The sequence below is a fragment of the Scardinius erythrophthalmus genome (assembly GCF_964197995.2).
Source record: "Scardinius erythrophthalmus genome assembly, chromosome: 11".
Classification (NCBI taxonomy): Eukaryota; Metazoa; Chordata; class Actinopteri; order Cypriniformes; family Leuciscidae; genus Scardinius; species Scardinius erythrophthalmus.
This window is the reverse complement of record NC_138231.1, coordinates 43204083-43230733: the sequence shown is the minus strand read 5'-3', so window position 1 is coordinate 43230733 and position 26651 is coordinate 43204083. Positions and strand designations below refer to the sequence as shown.

Here is a 26651-nt window from a genome sequence, read left to right as displayed (position 1 = left end):
GTAATGTAATGTAATGTAATATAATATAATATATTTTTACATTTTTATGGATTACCTGATTAGGAGCATTTTAAAATATAATATAATATAATATAATATAATATAATATAATATAATATAATATAATATAATATAATATAATATAATATAATATAATATAATATAATATAATATAATATAATATATTTTTACATTTTATAGATTACCTGATTAGGAGCATTTTATAATATAATATAATATAATATAATATAATATAATATAATATAATATAATATAATATAATATAATATAATATAATATAATATAATATAATATAATATAATATAATATTTTAAAAAATGTATTACCTGATTAGGAGTATTTTAAAATGTAATATAATATTAATATATAAATAATATAAAAGTACTTACTGTTTGGAATCTGAGTAAATACTTGTAATTACATTATAATATAATTACAAGTATTTACTCAGATTCCAAACAGTAAGTACTTTTATATTAATATATATAATATATTAATATTATATTACATTTTAAAATTCTCCTAATCAGGTTACAGTTACTTTTTATGGATAACAAGATTACATATTAATCACACGATGGCAGCAAATTGTTCATAAATGATTGATTCTCCCTGATTCTTCTTTTTTCTCTGCTTAATTCACTTGATGTTGATAACAAAGAATGAAAATTTTTTTTCTTTCTTGTAGTTTTTTATTATTTATATAGTACATAATCCCAGTTAGTAAAAGTAATCTAAAAGTAATCAAAATGTAGTCCGAATGCATTACCTAAAATAGGTAATCTAATAGATTACATTACTAATTATAATTTTTGTCATATATTTTGTAATCTGTAACAGACTACAGTTACAGTAAGTAATCTACCCTGCACTGAGAATAATATCCTCATATGCTGTAAAACACAATTACTGACTGAACAGCAGACAGACGTTTAAACTCTGATGGACAAATTAAGGCCGTTGGCTTTTTAAAATCTTTCTTAAACAAGGTCTAATAAATGGACGGTAGAAGTCCTCTGAGAAACAGCAGAAATGGGCTTTTGGAAATGTGCACTGAACACTTTTCATGAACATGGTGTTCGGGATACAGGCACACATTTGTAACAGAAATCTTTTTTCTTGACATTTTAGACGTGAACGAGCCATAAGGAGCTTGTGTGTCGATGAAACGTTCTTATTTCCCATGAATCAAGCAGGTAATTTCAGCCTGTGGAAATGCTGACTGGCCGGACAGGAGTGTGTAAATGAGGGCTGGTGGGTAATAGACCCCTGATGGCCTCTGTAACATCAAGCTGAAATACACTTTCATATTCTTTTTTCTTTTCTTTTTTTGCTATATAAATAAGTGTAACTATGTGGTCAGCAGCCACAAAGACAAAGGAGATTTAAAAACAAAACAGGCTTTATTAATAATCCAAACACTCTGAATGAACATGCAGGAGAATAACGCAAACCACACAGGGCTATATAAACAGTGGTAAAACAAAGGAATGTAAACTCACATGTGAAAATGATACACAACTATTGCAACAAACAAGGACATAATCAGCAACCAATGCCAAGACTAATCAGAGCAGGGAAACATGAACTAAACAGAACATCACATATGTCAAAATAAGGGTCCACTTAACAGAACATAAATCTGACAATAAGCTCGCTGGGCTATTGTTTGTGTAACTGTTAGTTCCGATCCTCGAATCTGCGAGAGTCTTTCTAAGACTGCTGATATTTCCCAACAGTATCCAGCATCAGCACTGCTAGTCTCGTTCTAGACAGGCTGCCAGTCAGTGCAGTTACATTGTTACGCCACTAGGTGGACTGTCTTTGAGTCATTAAAGCGGCACTATGCAGTTTTGCCAATTTCTTCGCTGTTTTCTCGCTTTTTGCTCGCAGGTTTCTCTATAGAGCCTCCCCTACAGCTTCGGAATAGATATTTGCCAACACTGTCGTCAAAACTCGTTGGCGACTCGCCCCCCTCCCATCTTCTCCCCTCTGGTCATGTGCATTTGTTTTCAAAGAAGCCGACGAACGCACGGAGCCATGTCCACTGAGGTATGTATGATACACAGAAGGCTTGCATATAAATGTTTAGATAGTGTATGTGTGCAGTGCCGTAAAGCAATTCGTTACATCGCGAGACCTGATATCACGCGATACTTCCTGACGCCGAGGTCGGCCCAAAGTTGCAAGGGTGGTTTTTCCGCTCACAGGCGTTAGGGGGGTGCGAGAAGCATTCAACCCGAAAAAAGTCATATAACCATTCCAATGACTCTGAAGCTGTTCAGTTAAGGTAAATTAAGCTAAAAAAACTGCATAGTTCACATTTAAACCGTTCATTCAACTAATGCGTTCAAAAACGATCTCTCTCCTACGGTGACTGGGAGGGGACATGTTCGGGGACAATTAGTTTTGTCGTGGCCACAACATATAAACTCGTGGGAACGTGATAATAGGTTGTTGCCACGAGATTTTCATGTGTGGGAACGTCATATTAAGTCGTGGGAACGTGATAATAAATCGTGGCCTCAAGATCATATGTTGAGGGAACGATATATTTTTCTAGTGGCCACAACTTCATATTTTGAGAGAACGACATCTATTTCTCGTGGCCACGAGTTATGTTGAGGGAACCACACCGGTCAATACTGTACATATACAGCAGTCGGAGATAGAGAAGACTGATGAAATAACATTTTACTTTGAATTAGGAATGTCATATAAAGATATAGTGCGGTCTCTGGCAGAGACGTGTACGTTATAAGTGAAGGACACCTGAAGCGCATTCTTAAGTTGAATGGGGTTTTTCATCGGAAATTTGCTGTCTTGAATGAAATACTCGGGTCACGAATAAAGTCCCGTTAAAGGCAACTTAGAAAACTGAAAAGAAACTTAAATTAACAAATAACAAAGTAAATTATAAAGTGGTAAAAGGAGGAGCCTGTGTCGCATGTGAAGATTCGGTTCCCACGTTATAAAACTCGTAGCCACGAGAAACGGATGCCGTTACCTCAACATACGATCTCGTGCCCACGACTTAATATCATGTTCCCACGAGTTTATATGTTGTGGCCACGACAAACTAAGTGAACCGAACATGTCCCCTCCCGGTCACCGTACTCTCTCACTCATTGTCTGTTTAGGCTTATTTAGTGCAAATCCACTGAGCATCGGTACAAATCACAATCGTAGACTTACTTAAGTAAAAAAAGAGCAAACATTCTTCACTCTTGTTATCATTAACGTATTTAACATTCAATGCACATGCATGAAGTGTAAAACAAGAAGGGATGAAAAAGAAAGAAAACACGTGAACATCGATGTTTTGCGGTGGTTTGCTTGCATTCCTCTGCAGTCAGCTTGTCAGTATCGCTGGATTACAGCAGTTATCACAACAGCCCTGGAAACATCTCCCAGTTCCAGGAGTCAAGAGACAGAACTGTGCTTCAAGTTAAGTTTTTCTGTGTGATATTCTTTTGAAAAGAGTTGGAAGGACATGAGTGTGGGTAAATAATGGCAGAATTTTCATTTTTGGGTGAATTTTTCCTTCAACCTTCACAAATTAATGACACACAAAAATACCTCATTTAGGAATAAATATTGGCTAGGTCAGCGCTGGAAGCGTTAACAGCTACAGAATGAACCGCAGAGCAGAGAAAAGCAAAAACCCGGACATTAAATCCCACATCTGTCCTGAACAATAACACAATCCATTTAGCACAACATAAAGCCCAGAGTCATTCCAGAGCAGGACAAACATGAAGTGGTCATTATGGAAATGATCCGGCTGTGTCTGTGTTGTTTCATTTCCGTTTTGTCAGAAGATCACGCACAGAACTTTCCACTCACATCAGCGCTTTTATGGGATTGCGCTCTCACGCTAATTTGTCCTGTTTAGTAAACCTGGACTGGATTTCCCGAAACATTCTTAACGCGACGTCGTTCTTAAGCTGTACCTTTTCGTTAATACGTGTTTCCCGAAACGTTCTCAGTTAAGTATACCTTCTGTAAGTCATATGATTAATCTCAGTCTATACGAATATAATAATTCTGAATTTGTAATACACCCAGTGTTCAATTAGGCTAATTCAAGTGTTTTCATGCAAAGAATAAAATTGTCATTACACTGATTTTTGTTAGCTTTTTAATTATATTATGCAAAGGTACATCAGCTGACAAACCATTAGGCATTAAAGGCTTAAAGGGTTAGTTCACCCAAAAATTAATATTCTGTCAGTAGTTACTCATCCTCATGTTGTTCCAACGCCGTAAGACTTTCGTTCATCTTCAAATAAAAGTTAGTAAAGACATTGTTAATATAGTCCAAGCGACTACAGTGGCTCAACCTTAAGTTTATCAAGCGACGAGAATACTTTTTGTGCGCAAAAATAACTACTTTATTCAACTAATTATTTTCGTCTGTGTGGGCCTGAATGAATTCATGTAGTGTAACGGCACAGCACTTCTTGGTTCTTCGTAGAGTCTTCGTAGCACTCTTCACAGCGCGCTAAGAGACAACGTTATCGGGAAATCCAGCCCTGGCCCCCTAGAGTCAAGCAGCAAGGTTAAGTTACTGAAAAGCTTAACGCTAGCTGTGATCATTGTGATTATATATCAAAAATCACATCTTTTTAATGCTAGTGTATATTTTTCGTAATTTCTCTCAACGGTGACAGTTTCCACAAGTAACCCGAGGCCTCTGACTGCTAGTCAATTTCGTCTCTATATCCCACAACTGCAACTTTTCAGTGTAATTTCTCTTTATTTTAACATCCTGCAAGACAAGGAGCCTCTAAAAAGAGACCCTAGGCCCAAACAAGATCTTAATCCTGACTTTGCTATAGTTTAGAAAGGCCTCTGGACCTAGTGCCTAAAAATGCTGTTTAGCCAGTCATGCCTCATTCTGATTGAGAGCCTTATTTTCACGTTACCTTATGTAAACCTCGCTCCAGACCAAGGCGATATCAATTAGCTTCAGCTATGTGTATTACTCTGCATCAGGTCAATAACTAGTTGCCTCTTCTTTCTTAACAAGGTACAGTATATGTGGATAGTGTTACAAATGAATTAATGTATAATTCTATGCGTGTATCGTGTGTACTTAGAGCCTGTCAACATTAGAGCGCCACCATCAGGCTGAATTACTCAAGGACACTAGACCTCTGCCAAAAGTGTGTGTGCATGTGTTTAGCGATCACAATATAAAGCTTACAATCTGTTTATCCTAAGACCCAGAATCTGCCCTACCTAAATTTAAACTCAGTGTTTAAAGTGTTTAGTGCAACAGTGTTTAGCAAATATTGGACTTTCTGAGATGAGATTTGGTCCCCCTGTCCCATGTCTCTATGACCTGTCTGCTGGCCAATGGCCCTTGAAATATCAAACTTAAATAATGCATGGACCAATCACAACATTGGCTTTGAGCAGCCTGCGTCACATGACATTTCCACTGTAATACATCACCTCTGATAAATGGCGCGGCATGCCACGAGAAAATCATGAGTGCAGACAGCATTCATATTTCATAGATCCGTGTCTCTTAACATTTGCTTTGTCGTAGGTCTCCGATGCGGTGCACCCACATTACATTTGTAATGCGTGGCAAAATACATAAGCCAAATATAATAAACATTTTCTCTCCTCGGCTAACAGCATGACTGCTGTCTCATTTATCTTGTGAAGCATTATGAATTCAATCACATTTTCTGAAAAATGAAATTGAGAGTGATAACAACGTTAGCCGCGCTCTCATTTTTACACACACACACACACACACACACACACACACACACACACACACACACACACACACACACACACACACACACACACACACACACACACACACACACTGCATACTGACTCCACTGAATCTCTCAGCCATACATTTACTGACAATCTAGAAATCCGTTACCGAATAGACATGGCAAATGACAAATGTGTAATATCATCATTATTCTCCTTGAGCAATGACGTTAAAGAGGCCATCTTATGCTTTTTAGAATATGACTTATCATGTAGTGTGTTGTGTGTAATATTGTTGTGAGTAACAAGAACAATGTCTACTTTGCCCCTTCATTTTCATTGTTGTTGTTGTTTTAGTAAAGTTCCATTTTACTATTTGTGTTCAGTTCTGGATTATGAAGATTTTATTTAATTTGATTAAATGTGCACTATTGGCATAGAAAATTATACATTCCTATTATTCAAATCAGTTAAATGATTATTAGGCTGCATAGATTAGGTCAGCCGGAACCGGGAACACTTCCCATAACACCCGATGTACTCGTTACATCATAAGAAGAATAGCATCTACGCTAATGTTAGTCTTTCTGCTTATTCTGAGGTTTACTGTAATCAGCCGGATCCGGGCCGTATCCAGATCAGATGGTGGACCTGCGCCTGGACACGTCCACAACGCATCCCTGAAGTGCCAGCCTCATCAGCCCTGTGAACGCCTCAGCGACACGACAACCATCGGCACTGATCCTTAACAAACTCGTCTCAATATCGGCGTGACTCCGATCTTAAACCGGATGGAACTGGATAAATATTCTGAATGTTCTGATCCAATCTGACTTCTGACCTGTAATGCTCCTGGATCATAATCATACACTGTTCGTTCGCTGGGTTCTCCCAAGGTTTTTCCTCCATTCCATTCCTCCAAAACTCCACTCAGAGTTTTGGTTCCTCGCCACTGTCGCCTTTTTCATCTTTGTTGCCATTGGCTTTTGGCTTGCTTAGTTGGGGTCATTAAATTTAACATTTAATTTAATATTCAACAATAATATTGATCTTCCTGCACCATTATATGAGAACTGAACTGAACTGAGCTGGACGACGACATCATATATAAATTAACTAAATTAACTTTTTTACAACAGAAATGAACCATCACTGAACTTACTTAAGCTGGACTGTGACGCTATTTTCTTCTGGAAACAAACTTTGTTGCATTATTCTCCTGTTATCTCTATAAAGCTGCTGTGAAACACTCTGTATTGTAAAAAGCGCTATAGAAATAAAGCTGACTTGACTTGACTATTGAATCTTACATTTTTTTTATATATATATACGTATTGTTATAATACTAGATAATCAATTTAACTGGTGTTAAATGTACTAAATTGCAACTTCATCAATAGAACAGTGTCTAATAATGTACCAGACGCATTACAGTTCATGCTGACTCATTTAGTTGCTTTATTCTGAGGAGAGAGAGAGCGAGTGAGAGAGAGAGTCAGCACACAGATGGACAGATACAGGGAAGAAACAGAAAGAAACTGGATACATCATCAAAGATTGAGAGAGAGACGCACGCAGGGAAGGGGAACAACGGAGCGGAGCATCAAAAGAAGAAAAGAGGAACTTCCTGGAGAGTTTATGAATCTTGGGAGTTTAACAAGCCACCTATGAAAACATTGATGATGGTGTGTGTGCGTTTGTGTGTGTGTCAGGGTAATTCATCCCCCCCCCCCATATGACTCTAATACGGCCCCTGCGTGAGGCAGAGGTCAAAGGTCAGGATCCTTCATTCACTTCATATGTGATTCAGCTTACTGGCCAACACTGCATTCATACTGTAGAGTTCATTCCTCAATGAAGAGTGCGTAATAACCCGAGCCAATGTGCATTCTGAAAGAAATAGTCTATTCTGTGAAACTTTAACACACTGTGAACGTCTGGAATGAGGACAGAAGCTGTAAAGCTCCAGTAAAGTCAGGACATATGCTCAACATGTGCTCTAGATCACGAGTCTTGTGAACAGAAGAAAGTCATGCATGTTTGGAATGACATGAGGGTGAGCAAATGATGACAGAATGATCATTTTTAAACTGTTTCTGTTTTTGTCTGTCATAGATTTTTTTTTCTCTTGTTCTGTAGAAAAGCACAAATGTTCTTAGCCTGGAAATCCAGACCTAAATCTGAAAGATTAATGGTCTGGCATCGACTAATGAAGATCGTCCAGCTCGAGGGCCGGCACCAAGCATGCATTTGAAAATCTCGCTGCACGCAATTGGATAACACTACGACCAATCACAACAAGCCCCATACGCTCAGCTACCAGCGCAGCTAACTGGTAGAGTAGACTCTTGCCGTATCCGGTCGGCAAAACAGCAAAAACGCCCTTCTTGTAAAGGAACGTTTCGAGCGCCGTCTTCTGTTCCGCTTTTAGATAAAAAGCCGAGTCTAACTCGTTCATTGTAGCGGCCAAAGCCGTTTCAAACAACTGGTGTTCATCCAGAGCCATCTTGCAATGTTTACTAATGACGTCACAGCGCTGTCTCATCTCGCCTCTGGCCCGCCTATATCTGATAACCCGATGTGATTGGTGCAGCTCAGATCGAGGGGCATATTTAATGAGCATCATTACTGGACCCCAGAGTAACTCGCTGAGCAAATTCAACTTGTGCTCTCACGAGAACTCTGGATTACCAGGGTAAAATGTTCTGGTACCCAGGAACCAAACACTGATCTGAACAACCTTATAATGATGCATCACGCAAAATGGATCTTGAGAAGAAGAGAGTCATTACAGAACATTTTGTGCAAAAGAGTGTAGCTTTGAGGGTACAACAGTTTTGTCCCAGGAGCAGAGGGACACCTCATTTACTCCTAAACGCTTCACTGTTAACCCTATAAAACATACAGTATTATATTTGATGCAAATATTTCTAAGGCCTGAACGTGATCAAGACTTTGCATCTCCTGCAGTTCTCCTGTCTCTGATTGATAGTTTAGAGTGTTTTATCCAGTAAAAGTCTTTCAGTGTAACTGTACAAACGTCCTCCTTCCTCGAGCTTCACGTGTCTTTCTGTGTCAAATCTGACCTGATTTATCAAGGAAACACAAGAATAACTGTGACATTGTTAGTAATATTTCTCCTGGACTGAAGCCACTGTCCAGATCATCCATCATCATTTATAATATTAAACAATCATGTGCATCAAATATAATCAGGCTTTTGAGGAAGGTTTATTTGTTCTGCTCTGTATTGCATTGCATTATATAATTTAAATCATCAAACTAAGCATTTAAATATCATATTACTAAGACATTATTGGCACATATTGATATTTATATGCATTTTATGGAAGTATCTCCTATAATGTTATAAAGATCTCATTGATTTACATAGAAGCACCAGAATTTTTTTTTTTTTGTCCATATAAATATCAGTATCTGCAGCAAAATGCTTAGAGTGTTGACATTAAAACATTAGATTTTTCTATTATCTATTCTATTTCTAAATATCATCAGGCTTTATGTGCACATTTGACTAAAGTACGAATATGCAGCGTTTAGGGGTAAATAATGTGCAGAGGTGATCTTTTAAAGGTTCTACTCCAGTGACAAGCTGTGCAAGTATTTGTGCATGGTTTGTTTTCTGTCAGAGAGCATTGAGTACTTCAGAGAACAAATGAAACTCTACATTTGCAGTGTGTAAAATATGGAGCAGTTCACCTCAACCCCATCAACCACACGCTGCCTCCAACAGAAGAGTGTTGAAAATATCAAACCACATTAATCTCCCCAGCTCTCTCTCTGTCATTACACTTAAAGCATTCTCTGCTCAAACATAAATAAGCCCAGAGGCCATTCGTGTTGCAGGCAAATCAACGTCAAGCAATCGGTAAAACATTGAAAACAATCCATCAGAGCGTACTTTTGCATCTGTTCATCAGCGGTGACCAGGATAAAGTCAGACCCGATCGGTCTGGGCCATTCATTGGCGGTGTTGTGGAATTACCTATTGATTTTCCTCCTCAAGCATTCTGAAATCTTTCTCTTTTTTCTGACAGAGGTATTACAGAGACAAAGCCTGAACGTGCATAATAGCCACAAAGATGCTTTTCTCCCTCTCTCAATCCATCCACATTATCATTCAGAATATCTGGGGTCACTGAGAAATTAACACTTTTTAATTCAGCAAGGACAAATGAAATTCTTAAAGTGACAGTAAAGACATTTATAATGTTACAAAAGATTCAATTTCAAATAAATGCTGATCGTCAAAGAATCCTGAAAAATAAAATGTTTCCACAAAAATATGAACTGTTTTCATCACTGATAATAATCATCAATGTTTATTGATCATCAAATCATCATATTAGAGTGATTTCTGAAGGATCATGTGACACTGAAGACTGGAGTAATGATGCTGAACATTCAGCTTTGATCACAGGAATAAATTACACTTTACTGTATATTCACATAGAAAACAGATGATTTAAATTGTGATAATATTTCAACATTTTTACTGTTTTTTTGATCAAATGAATGCAGCCTTGGTGAGCAGAAGAGACTTCTTTCAGAAACATCAATCAATCTTCATGACTGTAAACTTGTGACTGGTAGTGTATTGATCTGCAGGAACACTATCAGACAGTTATTGACCGTCTCACGGTGACCAATGCGCTCTTTTCAGCATCACCTCCATTTCCAAACCCTCTTTCTGTGTCATCAGTGAGAGAATCCAGAGAATATTGACTCTGCGTTCCTCTGTTCCTTTGCTAAAAATACTCCCAACATCACACACACATACACACACACACCTGCTGATGGCACAACGAATGTGAATGTGCACACAAGTCAACTTACTTGTGTGCACATTCACATTATATAATACACAGAGCTGAGAGAAAGATGAAAGATGCTTCACGAAAACCTTTTTTTGTGTTAATCGCCACTGCTTCGTTAAACGCTAAACAAACATCATTCACACAAGCATCTCTGGAAGATTCAGACATTGAAGAAATGAAACATTAAAGCATAAAGCGGCGTGATATTAAAGGCCGCTGCATGGGCCCTGCATTGATTTTCCTCAAGGGTTCTGCATGAAGAAAGCTTTGAGTGCTTGTTTTAGAAAGCTGAAGGCAGATCACCGCTCATGTGTCAGGCTGTTAGAGACGGCATCTACAAACAATTATGAATTTGAAATAAGATATTGGTAAATTTTTAAGCGCTAATAATAGCACAGTTTGACTAACTTAAAATCAGCCAATTAGCTTATTTTAAATTCTAGCTTGTCATTGTTTTAACAAATGTTTTCAATTGTCACACTTCTGACTTGGCTCCCAAGCTAATGAAACAATAATCACCATTACACTCTAACAAATTGCTGTTAAATTTACAGGAACTTACTGGCAATTTTTGTTGCCAGTAAGCCTGTAAATTTTACAAGATTACCGTAAATCATAAACTAAAATTACACTGTAAAATTAAACAGCACATCTGTATAAGCAACAAAACTGCAGCTGTGAATTTACAGTTCTTTACTGTAATCTTTACAGTATGTTACTGTTATTAATGATGCACTGAATTAAAACCTGAGATAACTCATTTCATTTGAGGAAATTGATTGGTCAATTGCCATTAAATATTTACACTGTGAGCTATTTCATTTGAGTCCACTAAGAAAAAGACTTAAGTGAGTTAGAAACATCAATTTAACTAAATCCTACTAGTTTACAACAGCACACATGAATGAGATGAAGAACAAAAATATCATCAATGCATCAGCAAATACAGTCACTGCCTTTAAATAAAGCAACATGCGGCAAAACACCAGTGTTTCTCTGCTCATCCTGGACTGAAGCTCAAGCTCTTCAACACAATGGTGACACACACAAAGCTCAACAGAAACACTTTAAATCCCAACAGATCATTAAACACTTACAGATCTCCACTATATCATTATGTGCAAAAACACATAAAATCACATAAAGTAATTTATATAATTTTACTTTTTTTGTTTAGGAAATTTGACTGAGATTTTACTCTAAACAACTGACTTCAGACACAGTCTCAGATGACATCAACTGAACTAAAGACATTAAATCTCTGAAGATCTCAGCAGAGGAGGATTAAACAACTCCACAAACAGCATTACCAGCTTCACTTTATTTCTGTCATAATCAGACTTATTGAGAAATAACAGAGGGTTAGATGTTAGATTTGAAGTTACCATGATCGTGATCAGTGTTTACTTTAGTTGTGCTCTTGACTCTTGATTTATATAATATTAGTTTTTCTCTGGCTGCTATAACCATGTCTTTATAAGAAATTTTTTTTATGGCAATAAAAGCCAAGTAAAAAAATATAAACATGTGTTAATGGTTGTGTCAGCCTTATCAACATCTAGTGGCTGATCTGATGATTATGATGGGGAGGTTGTTATAGATTTTACTTTATTGATTGTAATAGTCCTGTGTTTCTACAGTATTCTTCACTCAGTCATGATATTGTCAGGTAATTTTGGGTTTTAAATGTACATTCACATGATTCACAAAACCTTTCAAGTTTCTGAAACACACACATATATCCAGAATCAGCATATGAACCTCAACAATGGTGACAACCAAAATTTTCAGATAAACAGATCAACTGAACTGAACATCACAAATCACAAAAACAACACAAATAAAAGCACATGGTAAGAATAAAAGAAAACAAGACAATTCAGCTGCATAATTTATGCATGCTGCAATGCATGCTGGGAGTTCTGTACTATGGTGGTACTCAGCATGCATTGCGACATGAAGCTTTGCATTTGAGTGTCACCATTGTTGAGATTCATAGGAAGATTGTTGATGTTGTGTGTGAGAAAATAATGTTTTAAAATTGTTTCAGTTATAAAATATATATAATAATACAGGACTTTTATAATCAATCATATGGAAAGATTTATAAGCTCTATTGATACCATCATCGATACGCAGCCATAGTCATCAGTTCAGTGTTCTCTTGGCTTTTTTGCTATAGATATTGTGCCTTATAAACACACAGGTAAAGCAGCCAGAGAAAAACTAATGTTCGAATGTCAAGGGCAAGAGCCCAACTAAAGCCAACACTGATCACCATCATGATGACCACATTAAACAATAAATCATCAACATCTAAACCTCTGTTGATTCTCAAAAAGAACTTCTGATTATGACAGAAATAAAGTCATTCTGGTTAGTAATAAGTGAAGCTGGTAATGCTGTTTGTGGAGTTGTTCATCTTCAGAGAGATCTTCACAGATTTAATGTCTACTTTTCTCTTCAGTTGATTTCATCAAGACTGTGTCTAGAAGTCAGTAGTTTACTGTAAAATCTAAGTCAAATTTACTAAACAAAATAAGTTATTTTCTGTGAATGCTTATGTGAACATAAATGTGAAATGTGAATATATATTTATGTGAATGACTGCTCATGAGAGTAAATGTTGAAATGAAGTGTTATTTTATGTGTTTTTGCACATAATGATATAGTGGAGATCTGTAAGTGTTTAATGATCTGTTGGGATTTAAAGCGTTTCTGCTGAGTTTTGTGTGTCACCATTGTGTTGAAGAGCTTGAGCTTCAGTCCAGGATGAGCAGAGAAACACTGGTGTTTTGCTGCATGTTGCTTTATTTAAAGGCAGTGACTGTATTTACTGATGCATTGATGATATTTTTGTTAAGTTCTTCGTCTCATGCATGTGTGCTGTTGTTGACTAACAATTATCTGCAAGAGGATTGAGTTAAATTGATGTTTTGTAAACTCATTTAAATTAATTTTATTTTTTAGAAACATTATTTTTTTTGTGGACTCAAATGAAATAAGTATAAATATGAAATGAGTTTACACAGGTTTTAATTCATACTGTAAAGATTACAGTAAAGAACTGTAAATTCACAGCTGCTCTTGGTATGCTGCTTTTACAGGTGTGCTGTATTTTTACAGTTTAATTGTAGTTTATGATTTACGGTAATCTTGTAAAATATACAGGCTTACTGGCAACTAAAATTGCCAGTAAATTGCTGTAAATTTTACAGTCATTTTTTTACAGTGACGGTGACTTAAAAAAATTACTAAACAATAAACAATATAATTTCTTACAGTGAGATGGTTGAAGACAACTTCATAATGTAAATTCGCAGTAAAACAAGAGCAGTAAATTACTGTTATGTCAGCATCATTTTGCTTCACAGTAATTCATAAGAAAATGAACCAGCATGCATTAAATGTACTAATGAAATATACTTAAGACTGAAGAGAATCTACTTTATAAGGGGAATTGTCACAGCATAACAGGGTTGAATAGAAAGCACAGAGCAAACCAAATAATAATTAATTATTATGTCATGATGATTTAACAGGTTTTAAACAAACAACAAATAGCCTACTGTCCACTAAATATTCGATGCAATATTCGATGCAATATCTTATCAGTAGCAAATTTTGGGCACACCGAAACCAAATAGCATCGTTTGATTTCTGCCAGTGGACCGGATTACAGAGCCATTTATTTCACTATGAAACAAAAATCTGCCATAAATCGCCGCATGAACTCGGAGAACGCGTAATGCGCGCTCATCTCCCTCTGGCTGCTCTCGCGCGCGCGCGCACACACACACACACACACACGAGATCCGTAGATCCACTCACCTCTCTGCTGAGCTCCACAACTCCGCCATAGCAGCCCGACGAGCACGAGAAAACCAGGTGTGTTCATGTCCCAATCTGCCTGTTGTTCATGAGCGCTCGGTCGAACACTAGGAGCAGTCCAGGATCCTTCAGGAACTCCTCCAGTGACTTTGGGAAGTTTGGGCAGTTTGGGACGCTGGTCTGGCAGAGCCCTCCTATCCCGGGCGCTTTGAGGAGGGGGCGTCCCGTCCCGAGATCACATTCCTCTGCGTTTCCTCTCCAGGAAAACTTCTAGTATCATCTCCCTATCTGCAGAAATAATCCCTAAAATCAACATAAGGGAGAAATATTGAAATATATTCTCAACTCCATATATTTTTAATAGATTAAGTGGCTCAAATTACTTTATTTTATTCAACAAATTACATTTGTTCCCAGTTTTGCATAAATTGGTATCCCTATTACCCATTCTGGCATAGTTTTTTATTATGTTATGTTTTAGTTATTATGAAATAAATGTTCTGTTTACTAGCCAAATAACACCAAGCAACACTTTAAACTGTAGACACTCTCAGCACTGTAAAAAATAATCCTGTAAAAAAAAAAAGGTAGACAACTGGCAGCTGTGGTTGCCAGCATCATACAGTAAAAATACGGTGTGTTACTGTTTTTGAAATTAACAGCTAAATACCATTTTGTCAGCTACAGTATAAAACTGCAATCTGCAGTTAGGTAACACAGCTCTGAAAACCGGTTGTAAAAAAAAAAAAAAAAAAGTTTGACATTTTATGTTGCCTTTCCCACTCTTTTTTGCATTGTTTTGTGTTGCAAAGTCGTTTTAATGATTAAATGTGAAAATTCTAAATTAAAAAATACTATTATAAATAACAAAGGGCTATAATAACATGGATCACTTTTATGATAATTGCATAACATTTATGAAGCTGAAATGGTCCTTGTTATTGTATTGTAAAGAGTGACCAAAGCATCTTTTTTGTTCCACAGAAGAAAGAAAGTCATGCAGGTTTAGAACGATGTAAGAATGCGTTGAACTAATGAACTATTTCAACAACAGGGATGAGACAACAGAAAACTAAATCCAATAAGTGCATAATGTATTCAAGCTGTGATGCATGCTGGGAGGGGAGCTCACAAACCCTCCACAAATCAGCACGATTCTTCCATATGAGCTTGTTTGCTCAGACTCTGTTAGGCTAGTTGGGACAGTTTTTGGAGGAATAGCATGTGTTTAAGTAGATTCAGTGTAACTCACAGTCTCTGGACAGATCTTTCCCCATGCATTATGAGCTGAGCTCTGAGTTCAGGCGTTTCTGGACTTCCTCTACTCCCTCTAGTGTTGGACTCACAGATTTGGTCTCCTCTGCATATTCACCAAAAGCAGACAGTCCTCATTTGGACAAAACGGAAAGCATGACCTTTTCCAAACAGACATCTATAGGCAAACACACACTGTCAGTGATTATAATGTTTCAGTTCATCGGCCTGTCAGTCCTCCGCACTCTTGTGTTGCTGTTGCCCAATTTAAAATGGATGCAAAGCCAGGTTCTCCTCACAGGGTCGATGGCCCGGATCTCGGTTATGCACTCGCAGTGCTCAGACTGACATCCGGCCGGACACTACCACATTCCTGATGGATGTCAGTTGAGTTTGGCGGGATTGAGACACTTCGTGTGAGGTAAAGGTGTGAAAGCCAAGCAGTTTTGCTCTCCTGTGCACTCTTTCCTCATTGAGTGGCTGAGCAATGTCCCGTTTCCAGCTTTCGTGGGTGAAGACCCATGCGGAGGCTCTCTGGATGAAGCGCTTCCGTGCGGATGCTGAGGAGAACCGAGGTTTGGTGGGCAGGGATGAGCTGGCTCAGACGTATGGAGACTCTCAGGCTTCCAGTCCAGAAAACCTGGAGGACGGTGCTCCCGGCACGCGGACGAAAATCACTACATGGGAGGCGGGTTGGAACGTCACCAATGCCATACAGGTGAGCACACACACACACACACACACACACACACACACACACACACACACACACACACACACACACACACATACACTCTCAGACCTGCATCACATACTGTATCTGTAAGCATATTGTCATTGGTACTACACTGCCCGGCCAAAAAAAAAAAAGTTGCTATTTAAATAGGCAAATGCTTAAGATTCTATGATTGGATCATTATTGCAGTGATTATTATGTTTCTTGCATGTTATTGTTTGGCATCAGTTCTTCTAACACTAATTGATGGAGTGCGGAGCTTTTCATTTCCTAATCAACCACGTATGAAGACACATCATAGCCATATTCCAGCATGACAATGTTAAGATTTATTCAATACAAGATCTTGACCAAAACATTGATGCATTGATGATTTATTTCAAGAGGTGCATCAGTTTTTGGTCAAGATCTTGTGTTGGCAATACAAGAGTCCATCCCTCTGTAAAGTCTCCTCCAGCACGTCCCAAAGACTTTCAGTGAATTTAAGCTTCTTCATGCTCCTCACATCCATTCTTTCACAATCTGAGCCGGATGAATCTTGAAAGACGCTGAAAGACACAAAAGAACTGATGCCAAACATATAAAATGCTAGAAACATGATAATCACTGCAATAATGATCTAATCATAGACCCTTAAGTATTTGCCTGTTTAAATCCAAACAGTGACTTTTTTTTTTTTTTTGGACGGGTAGTGTATAAAATTGCAATGATAAGTTCTTGGAAATATTGTAAAGCTAATGTGCAGGTAATGTACACACACCACAATACACTAAAAATGAATTACTCTTGCTGGGAGTGTCACGTATTTGCACATGCTGTCTGTGTTGTTTTAGCAGCTGATTCAAAAAATGAATTATGTAAATCAGATATCGGTGCCAAAATAAAAGAAGCTAGATTAATCTGAGTGTTGGGTTTTGAGGATGCAGCAGACCAACACGATCTCGCATACTTACTGCATCAGCGCACTGCCAACACACACTCACCGCAATCAGATCTGAATATAATAACTGCTCAGAACACTCATACATTTGTCATCAATCATCAGCGGAAAACACAAATAAACATTAAATCTGTTTATCACCTGCTTCTTGTGAGCTGTAATAATGCAACATTAATTGCGCCAGGCAAACACTGATTTTGCAAGAAAACAATATGGAATATCTAAATATCTAAACATTTTTAAAACAAGAATTTACTTGTGAAGCAATTATCTAAGATAATAAGACTTAATTATTATGAATTCATTTTTTTCTTATCAAATATGCAAATAGTTTCTTGTTTTAGGCATAAAAAAAAGCTTAAGGAAAGTATCTAAACTAGAGTGCTGGCTAGTGATGAAGATGCAGGTTTTTTGGCTGAAATGCTTCTCTCAGAAGTGTGAAGTGAATTCATCCCGGAGTGTTTGGGAAGTGTTATGTTATGCTCCTAAATTAAAATGTTAAGTAAACGATCATCAGCCAGTTTTCTACCCTCAGATGCTGCATGCTTAGGGTGATTGCACGACTGTTTGTGTGCGTTTGAATATGCCTTATTTACTTTATAGCAGCATAAATCCTTGTTTATGTGAATGACACCCCATTACCTCATCTGCTCGTTCCCATTTGAGGCTGAGGGTAATATTTAGAGCTGTTAATGATCACACTGCTCGTTATTGCTGCTTGAGCTTGTTTAATTCATCCTTCTGCTTTACTTTAGAGCGTAATGTGCCTCTCTTTCCCTCTTCACCCATCTGTCTCACTCTCTGTGAATCTATCTTTCCTCTCACAAACCCTCGCTCTCTGCTGTCTACATAGGCAGCCGTCTTCTAAGGCAGCATCCCACTGAACACTCTTCTGCTCCTCACGTTAAACACACAGGAGATTTGACTCTCGGTTGACTCAACGCTATCTCACGACCAATTCGAACGTATTCTTACGAGTAAGTAAAATGTGGCTGATTCATATGATTTCGAACGACCTCACTGACTTGTACGATTTGTCTAAACCCCAGTGACAGTTAAGTTTAGGGGCGGGGTCAGGGGAAGGTCATTCGTACGAATTCATACAAATTGGGCATCTCATAAAATATGTTTGATTTAGCAAAAATCGTACAAATTCGTACAAGTGAGGTCGTATGAATTCGTACGAATTAGCCACCTCGTAAAATTGGTTGTGAGATCGGGTTGGTTGACTCCAGTTTGACCAGGAGGTCAAGGTTCAGTTATGCTCATAGATGCCATGACCATATTTCCAATATTTTCATAAGTCATTTCATGACTTATATTTTCACTTGCCTGCTGTCTTTGACGTCACAGCTCAGGATAGCTGAATTTCACGTGACGCAGGTAACTGGCTCCAAAAAATGTTCAGAATTTGGTGCCTATAAGCAAAAATGGCAGCATGAAGGTCACAAACTGTCCCTGAGATTATGCATGGTTTTTGTCCCTATCCAGTATAGCGTGACTCCAGCCCCACAGCAGATTTCATCTTCAAACAAGGGCTCAGACTTCATCAGAAAAATCATGGACGGAGCTGATCGTGACAAACAGTAATGCTCAATCTATCGGAATGTGCTGGCAACACTATACTGAGGTTAAGGTGAGGGTTTAGGATTAGCATGGGTTAGCACTGTGACTGTCTGACATGACCAATGAAGTCTTTAGAATCAGCTGTGGGGTGGAATTTGCGCTTAACTGGTTTGGGAAAATAAATCTCATTGAGATGAATGGGAATGCTAACGGATAGCTCTCTTCAGGTGCTGTAGACTTCCCTGTGCTTGACATCTATATGTGTTGCTAAACTAATTATGTTCCCCCAATGAGCATTAAAAAAACACAAATTTTTATGCATAATTAATGAATGAAATGAATTTGTATTTGTTACTTTTGACCCCATCTGCCATCTTATTCACAGAGCTTGTCACAGTGCAACACAAGCAGAGTTTTGGCCAACACAGCTAACATTTGGTACAGCCGTCAGAAGCGTGTTGTGAAAGTGTTGTCCGGGTCGGCAGCTCACTAGAGTCTGGACTCCTCTTTCTCTCTTTCGTGTGTGTGTGTGTGTGTGTGTGTGTGTGTGTGGATGATGAGCTGTCGTCTGTTCACAAGAGATACAGTCATTAGGACCCTGAGAGGAAATGAATGCAGTGTTGTATCTTTATTCATTGTGTCTAACACAAAGCAATTTACAAACAATTACAGTCAAGATAAAATATCTGTCACTTAGCGCCTCTTTAGAGATGACTGTGACTTCATTAGTGGAGGGGTGTGTGAGAGGGTGTGATTTCATTACTCCCATCTGCTGTACGGCTGTGACTGTGTTTTTCTCACAGCTGTGTGTGTGTGTGTGTGTGTTTGTAAAATCTCTCCTAGTCGTCTTTATATGAGGAGAAGTAACAAATAAGAGTAACAATAAAACAAAAATGTGAATGTTGCTGGCCTGATTTGAGGAATCTTTTATGTTTGGAGGAAAAACACTGCAGGAAAATGCACACGATCAAACTGAATGTTAGGTGTTTGATCCAACCTGGTCTCATGAGAAATGTTATGTCCCAGGTGTCTAGGGTGAAGGAATAAACAGTGAAAATATAAATAAAAAGATCTGGGGTGAGGGAGTGTGTCCATCCCCTGCCCCGCACAACAGACTCATTCAATTTACAAAGATTTATCGATAAAATATGTATAATTGACAAAGTTAATCAAAAGTAAGCAATGCAGACTTCAGGAGGGGGTAACACCAAAATAACAAACGAAAGTACCCTCTGACTTATTAGGGAGTAAAACTACTTAAACTACCAAAAGAAAACAAATTCAGATTCAGATTCTGTTATCCTCTGATTGCGAGCTACGGACAGGGCCTACGCCAAAGAACTTTATAACACAAAACTTGCTGAGCTGTTGATAAATTTATGCTTTGTTAGTAATTTTGCCTCCCGAGTCTTTCTGGTAGAACTACAGCTTCCAGCGCGTTTGAGCATATGAAGGTAGAATCAACAATGAGCACTAATGGTAGACCTCTATAGGCTACAATAGGCTTTAACTTAGTGAGAATATTACACAGTCTTGTAAGGCCCGGCTCAATCGGCCCAATGGAGGCATCCGATCAGAGGGTGAAGGTTTTCTGCGCGTTACTGTCTTCCCTCATGGCAAAGTAATTTTTTCGTATGTATTTTCTCGTTATTTCATCTGACTCCATAAATGAAAAGGTTTTAATGATATCTGTGCATCATTAAATGTGAGCCAATGTTTGACCATTCTTTACTGAAAATAATGTCAGAGTCCGTTAGAATAAAATCAAATGTTTACAATTTATTATGTCAGGTAAAAGTATCATACCAATTACATAATCAGTTCAAAGATAATCAATACAAAACATCAAATGCTCTGGAATAAATAGAAGAGATGCAAACCCGACATTAGAAAGTACATGACGCTGAGAGCGGCCGAAACTCTCAGCGTCATGTACTTTCTAATGTTGGGTTTGCATCTCTTCTATTTATTCCAGAGCATTTGATGTTTTGTATTGATTATCTTTGAACTGATTATGTACCTTTTGTTTTACTTCTTTGGGATGAGACCTTTGTACCAGTCGCACTGAGACCAAACATGTGTAATACTGTATGCTAATTATTCACATTAAACCATATAGATTCTTGGGTGAATTTCAGGTGTTCTCAGCATGATAGAAAGAGGGAACGGGGGAATGGGGGGTCAAGGGAAAAGATGTAGATTAGGATTGCTTAGGTGAGACTTGCGTCTCGAATGATGGTGCTAGTTTCACAAGAAACAGTTCAAATGTTAATTTCCAGAAAGGTCCTTTGTCTTCTCAGGGAGTGGTCGCTCCTCAAACAGACTGCCCGGCATTTTCTAATTTCTCCAGTCTTACAGTCTCAACTCTACACATTGCAAAAGGGCAACAGCAAAAGGCAGGCGAGGGACACAGCACTCTGGAAGGCAAGCTTCTGTTTGAATCTTCTTCTATTGTTTTTATTGGCGGTTGGCAAACAGCTTTTGGGTGCATTACTGCCACCCACTGATCTGGAGTGTGGACTAAGGCTCTATACAAACACCCAACTAATAAAAAACTAGTGATGGCAACTTCAAAACACTGCTTCATGAAGCTTCGAAACCTTTACAAATCTTTTGTTCCGAATCTATGGTCCGGAGCGTGTATCAAACTGCCAGAGTCACGTGATTTCAGTAAACGAGGCATGATTATGTCAAAACTATTTCGAAACACTTCGAAATGTCATTGTCAATGGTTCACCGCTGGGGGCGATAATCTCTGTCAACACATGAATCACGAGGAGTCACTGAGAACCAATGAACAAGTGTCTGTGGGTTTTACCTGATCTCTGATCAGTTTTATACATTTGTAGACGTTTAGACAATGAATAATGGTAGTTAATAGTCTCTTATTGGCCTGTTAGCTGAGCCATTCATAGAGCAAACAAAACAAACCCTGTCAATTTATAAAAGAACATATGACACTTGATAATCTTATTAGATGATTAGATAATTGCATGTGAAAGATTTTACTTTCAATAAAAAATTGAAAGTAAATATATATATATTGATATATATTGAGATACTTAAAAGTTTAATGAATTATTGCTTAAATAAATTATTTTAAACAAATACTTTTTTTTCACACAGCTTTACATACAGTCTTATAAACTTACATTGTTTGAAAATATTGATTCATAAAGAAAACAGATCTGTTCCTAATTCTGAGAATCAGATTTTTTGTGTAGGCTAGTCCACTGGTAGTGTACTTTGGAATTTACTTAAAATCTACTCTTTCCCACCATTGACTGAATTTTCCGGGAATCCATGTTTTCACTGTTATACGGTAGGGGGTGCTGTTACGCATCTTCTGAAAGACTACAGAATCTCCAGATCAAAACACAGGAGAAGAAGAAGCAGAAAGTGATAGAAGATCATCAAACATTAAACAGCACATAAGTTCAAAACTATATAAATATATAGTAGTATACTTAAAGTGAAAAAATAGTATATAAATACTAGTAAACTATAAATTATGTTATGTTGACTAAAAGAACACTTACAAGTATACTTGCAGTATAACTAGTAGTTTACTGAGTATACTTTTAAGTGTACTTTCATAAACTAAATGTGCTACACATATTTGACTAGTAAACTATCACTATACCTATAAGTTCACTTGTAGTATAGTTGCAGTACAAAAAAAATTGTTGTAAACTAGTTGTGTACTCAAAGTTTACTACTGTTACACTTAAAGCATAATTAAAAGTATACTTTTACGCACTAAAAGTGGGACAATTTAGTCCTAAGTAGTATTGAAACAGTACACTTACAAGTAGTACATTGATATAAGTATACTACTTAAAAAGTATACTTAAAGGATTAGTTCACTTCAAAATTAAAAATTCCTGATAATTTACTCACCCCAATGCCATCCAAGATGTTCATGTCTTTCTTTCTTCAGTGGAAAATAAATTAAGTATTTTGAGGAAAACATTTCAGGATTTTTCTCCACACAATGGACTTCAATGGCAACCAGAATGTTGAAGTTCAAATCAATGCCGTTTCAAAGTCTCTGCATGATCCCAGCTGAGGAATAGAGTCTTATCTAGCGAAACGATCGGTCATTTAATAAAATAAAAATGTATATACTTTTTAACCACAATTGTTCGTCCTGAGCTGGTCTGCGACACGCCAGGCATTACGTCATCACGTTGGAAAGGTTACGCTGGACGTAGGCGGAAGTACCGCCCCATTGTTTACAAAGCGAACATGTGAAGACTAATACAAAAGCCCTTTAACAAAAAAGGTAAAACAAGCAGGAGACTCTCTAGTTAATCTCCTCATTGTCTAGGAGGATCATGACCTGATGTGTGCCTTTGTTTCCTCAGGGTGTGTTTGTGCTGGGTCTGCCCTACGCTCTTCTGCAGAGCGGGTACGTCGGTCTGCTGTTGCTGGTGTTAGCCGCACTCATCTGCAGCTACACTGGAAAGATCCTGGTGTCCTGCCTGTACGAAGAGGACGAGACTGGCCGCTCGGTCCGCGTCAGACACACCTACGAGGACGTCGCTAAAGCCTGCTGCAGACACATCTGCCCTTACATGGGGGGTAAGGTTGTGAACGCCGCACAGGTAGTGGAACTCGTGATGACCTGCATCCTTTACTTAGTGGTCAGTAGCAATCTGATGTGTCACAGCCTGTTTTTCCTGCCTCTGACCCCGGCGGCCTGCTCCGCCATCACCTTCCTCATCCTTGTGCCCTGCATGCTGATCCACGACCTGAGAGTGGTGTCGCGTCTGAGCCTCTTCTGCTCGCTGGCCCAGTTCCTCATCACCTTCATCGTGATTGGCTACTGCCTCCGTCAGTCGCCGCAGTGGGCCAGTAGGAGACTGAGTGCTGTGACGGTGGACTTCGATGGCTTCCAGGTTGCGGTGGGGGTGATTATCTTTAGCTACACATCACAGATCTATCTGCCTACGTTGGAAGAGAGCATGAGAGACAGGTTAGACTTCGACAGCATGATGAACTGGACTCACGCTCTGGCCTGTGTACTGAAGACAGCGTTCTCCGTGATGGCCTTCCTCACATGGGGAGAGGAAACCAAAGAGGTGCGCTGATCCCACATGACTGTAGTTGCAGGCTACACTTACAACTACATACACCATATAAATGTATGTAATGTAGCTGGGTCTAAAAAGTCTTGATTACCCAGCATTGCTGGTCACCAGCTTAAGGAATGTTTTGCATGCTGGGGCCAGCAAGGGAAACTGGTTGCTGGTGGACCTGCTACAGTTTCGCTTGAGAACAGCATGACTATGCAGGTCCACCAGCAAGACTATTCCAGCTCTAAATAGCATCAACCAGTCTGGAACAACATGGAGTTCATCTTGGTTTATGATGGATTTTTCAGCAGGAAACTAATCATAATCACGCTTGTCAAGACGTGAAATATCGAATGCTGTGTCCGGGTCCAAGCCAAATGAAAACACTATCTCAACAGCCATTTATGAACACTCACTTTTTGAATAAAAATGGCTTAAATTTGGTTGTTACACAGCAAAATCCCCTGTGTTTAATGAACACCGCTCAGTGTTCATATATGTCCACACTATATAGTGTTAAACTGAAGCAGTGTTGGAGTTTATTAGATAATTAAGAGATGACTGATCATTAATGATGACACACTGAAGGAAAGAGGAACAAATATTTGAAGTCACCTTTGTGGTGATCAGTGTTTCCTGCGTTACTATGTAAGAGACAGAGTAACATTAGATGATGTTGACTGTTAATTAACGCCATCGTGAAGTGGTCTCTCTCACTGAAGAGTCTGAAGTCTAATCACTTATCAGAAGTGTTTTGTTATTAATTTGTTTAAATATTGTGCTACTGACCATGTAATACTATTATGAAAATCAGACTTTCTGAAAAACTAAAACATGTTGTGAGCAGGAAGTTAATGGTGTTATTTAGACACTAACACTAACTCAACAACAACAGAAAAGATTTTTTTGATTGTCACAATTGTTGAGGTTTGTGTGATGAGTGTTGATGTCTAAGTGAGTCTCAACTTTTGCACAAGAGGTTGTAGTGTTTTTGAAAGATCTCACACATATCGCTTCAATGTTACACGTGATCTTTCTGTTATAATGGCTGAATTTATTACTTTTTTATCCATGAATGCTTCAACTTCATCATTATTTAAACCAGTCATGAACCAGTTTGATAGTTATTGAAACAGACATGTCAATCTGACTTTTCTTTTTCTTGAGCAATGCACAAAGAAATGCATAATGTGTCTGAAGTCAGTTGTAGTTTCTGTTCTTGTTGTTTCTTTTTCCTTCAGTGATTCTGCTTGTTGACAGCAAGTGTGTGAATGTTTCAGGAACATCATACTAACCTTTAAATTACGCTTGATTAACATTAAGGAAACTGGACATTTTAATGTTCTTGGAATGTGACAAATCAACGTTCCTATAATGTTGAGTTGTTAGTAAAAATTAAGTTTATAGAATGTTTCAGGAACATAATTCTAACCTTAAAAAAAACTTCCCAGTAACTTCAAGTAGTTCAAGAGTAAGGGCACAGTGTATAGTAAATCATGTGGGACACAATTTATCACATGCATGTATAGTTAACAACAGCTTTAAAAGTAGTTCATCTAATGAAAATTTTATACAACTTTCTGTTTTATTCTTATTGTAGTACAAGTTTGTGTTGTATTCAAGTGATAGTTCACCCTGTTAGAAATTAAAATTATTTACTCCATCTTGTGAGGTTCTAAACCCATATTACCCTGGAGTCGTTCCCAGGGTCCTGTGTTCCCCTGATTTATATGTCCAATAATGAATACTTCCCAAGGTTAGGTTTAGGGGTGGGATTTAGATACAAGGTTAACCTTGGGAACATAAGACCCATACACTTCCAACACAAAATGATGTGTTTAGCAGAATATACAAGTTGCTTTTCCCAAATCATGGAAGTGCATGGCGGCCACGTCGGTGTCCACTGTCATTTCTATCCAGGTAAACGATCCCTTAAAGTGGACTTTAATATATCTATTGTTTTTATTTTAGGTGATAACAGATAACCTGCCCACAGCTTTGCGTACGGGGGTGAACCTGTGTCTGCTGGCGAAGGCTCTCCTCTCGTACCCTCTGCCGTTCTACGCCGCGGCAGAGATACTGCAGACCGGCGTCCTGAAGCTGGACTCATCCGCAGACGGGGCAGAGCGGTGGACACTGCTCCTGCGTGGCTCTCTCCTCCTCCTCACCCTCATCATGGCGCTGTACGTGCCTCATTTCTCTCTCCTCATGGGCCTCACGGGCAGCGTGACCGGGGCAGCCATGACGCTCCTGCTCCCTGCCCTTTTCCACCTGCAGCTCAAATGGACTCAGCTGGACATGAGCCGGAGAGCTGTGGACATACTGATATTATTGCTGGGCTGTTTCTGCAGCGTCTCAGGGGTGATATGTTCCATCAAAGGGATGGTAACAGCCTTCGAGGACAAATAGATAGCAAAAAATCCTGTGTGTCTGTAGTTACGTTTGCTCTGGTTGGTGGTGTTTGGTTGTTAATAAAGTTAAACGGAGCCGTGTCTGGAGGTTAATGAGCCTGCTTTGCTTCCTTCCACAAATCTGACTGTGAAATGTTATCTAGCATCGAGTGTTGTCATAATTCACCATGTTCATTGCTCAGGCACTTACCAGGCCAATCATGCATGAAAAGCACACGAGATGCTGTTCTACAG

General features: G+C 38.4%; 2 protein-coding genes across 8 annotated transcripts in view; one reads left to right on the top strand and one right to left on the bottom strand.

Annotated features, from left to right (window-relative positions):
* Positions 1–14603, bottom strand: part of lama2 (laminin, alpha 2) — a 221970-nt gene extending 207367 nt beyond the window's left edge. For all 7 annotated transcript variants that reach the window (XM_081378796.1, XM_081378798.1, XM_081378793.1 and 4 more), the window contains exon 1: positions 14433–14603. In XM_081378796.1, the coding sequence (XP_081234922.1) occupies positions 14433–14499 (67 nt within the window). In that variant the 5' untranslated portion in view covers positions 14500–14603. The remainder of the gene's footprint in view (positions 1–14432) is intronic.
* Positions 14604–16173: 1570 nt separating this feature from the next.
* Positions 16174–26415, top strand: LOC308698733 (vesicular inhibitory amino acid transporter; the record flags this gene model as incomplete). Its single annotated transcript, XM_081378992.1, has 3 exons — positions 16174–16404; positions 23296–24012; positions 25978–26415. 3 exons carry the CDS (start codon positions 16174–16176, stop codon positions 26413–26415), a joined length of 1386 nt encoding a protein of 461 aa, XP_081235118.1.
* Between the last annotated feature and the right edge of the window lie 236 nt (positions 26416–26651).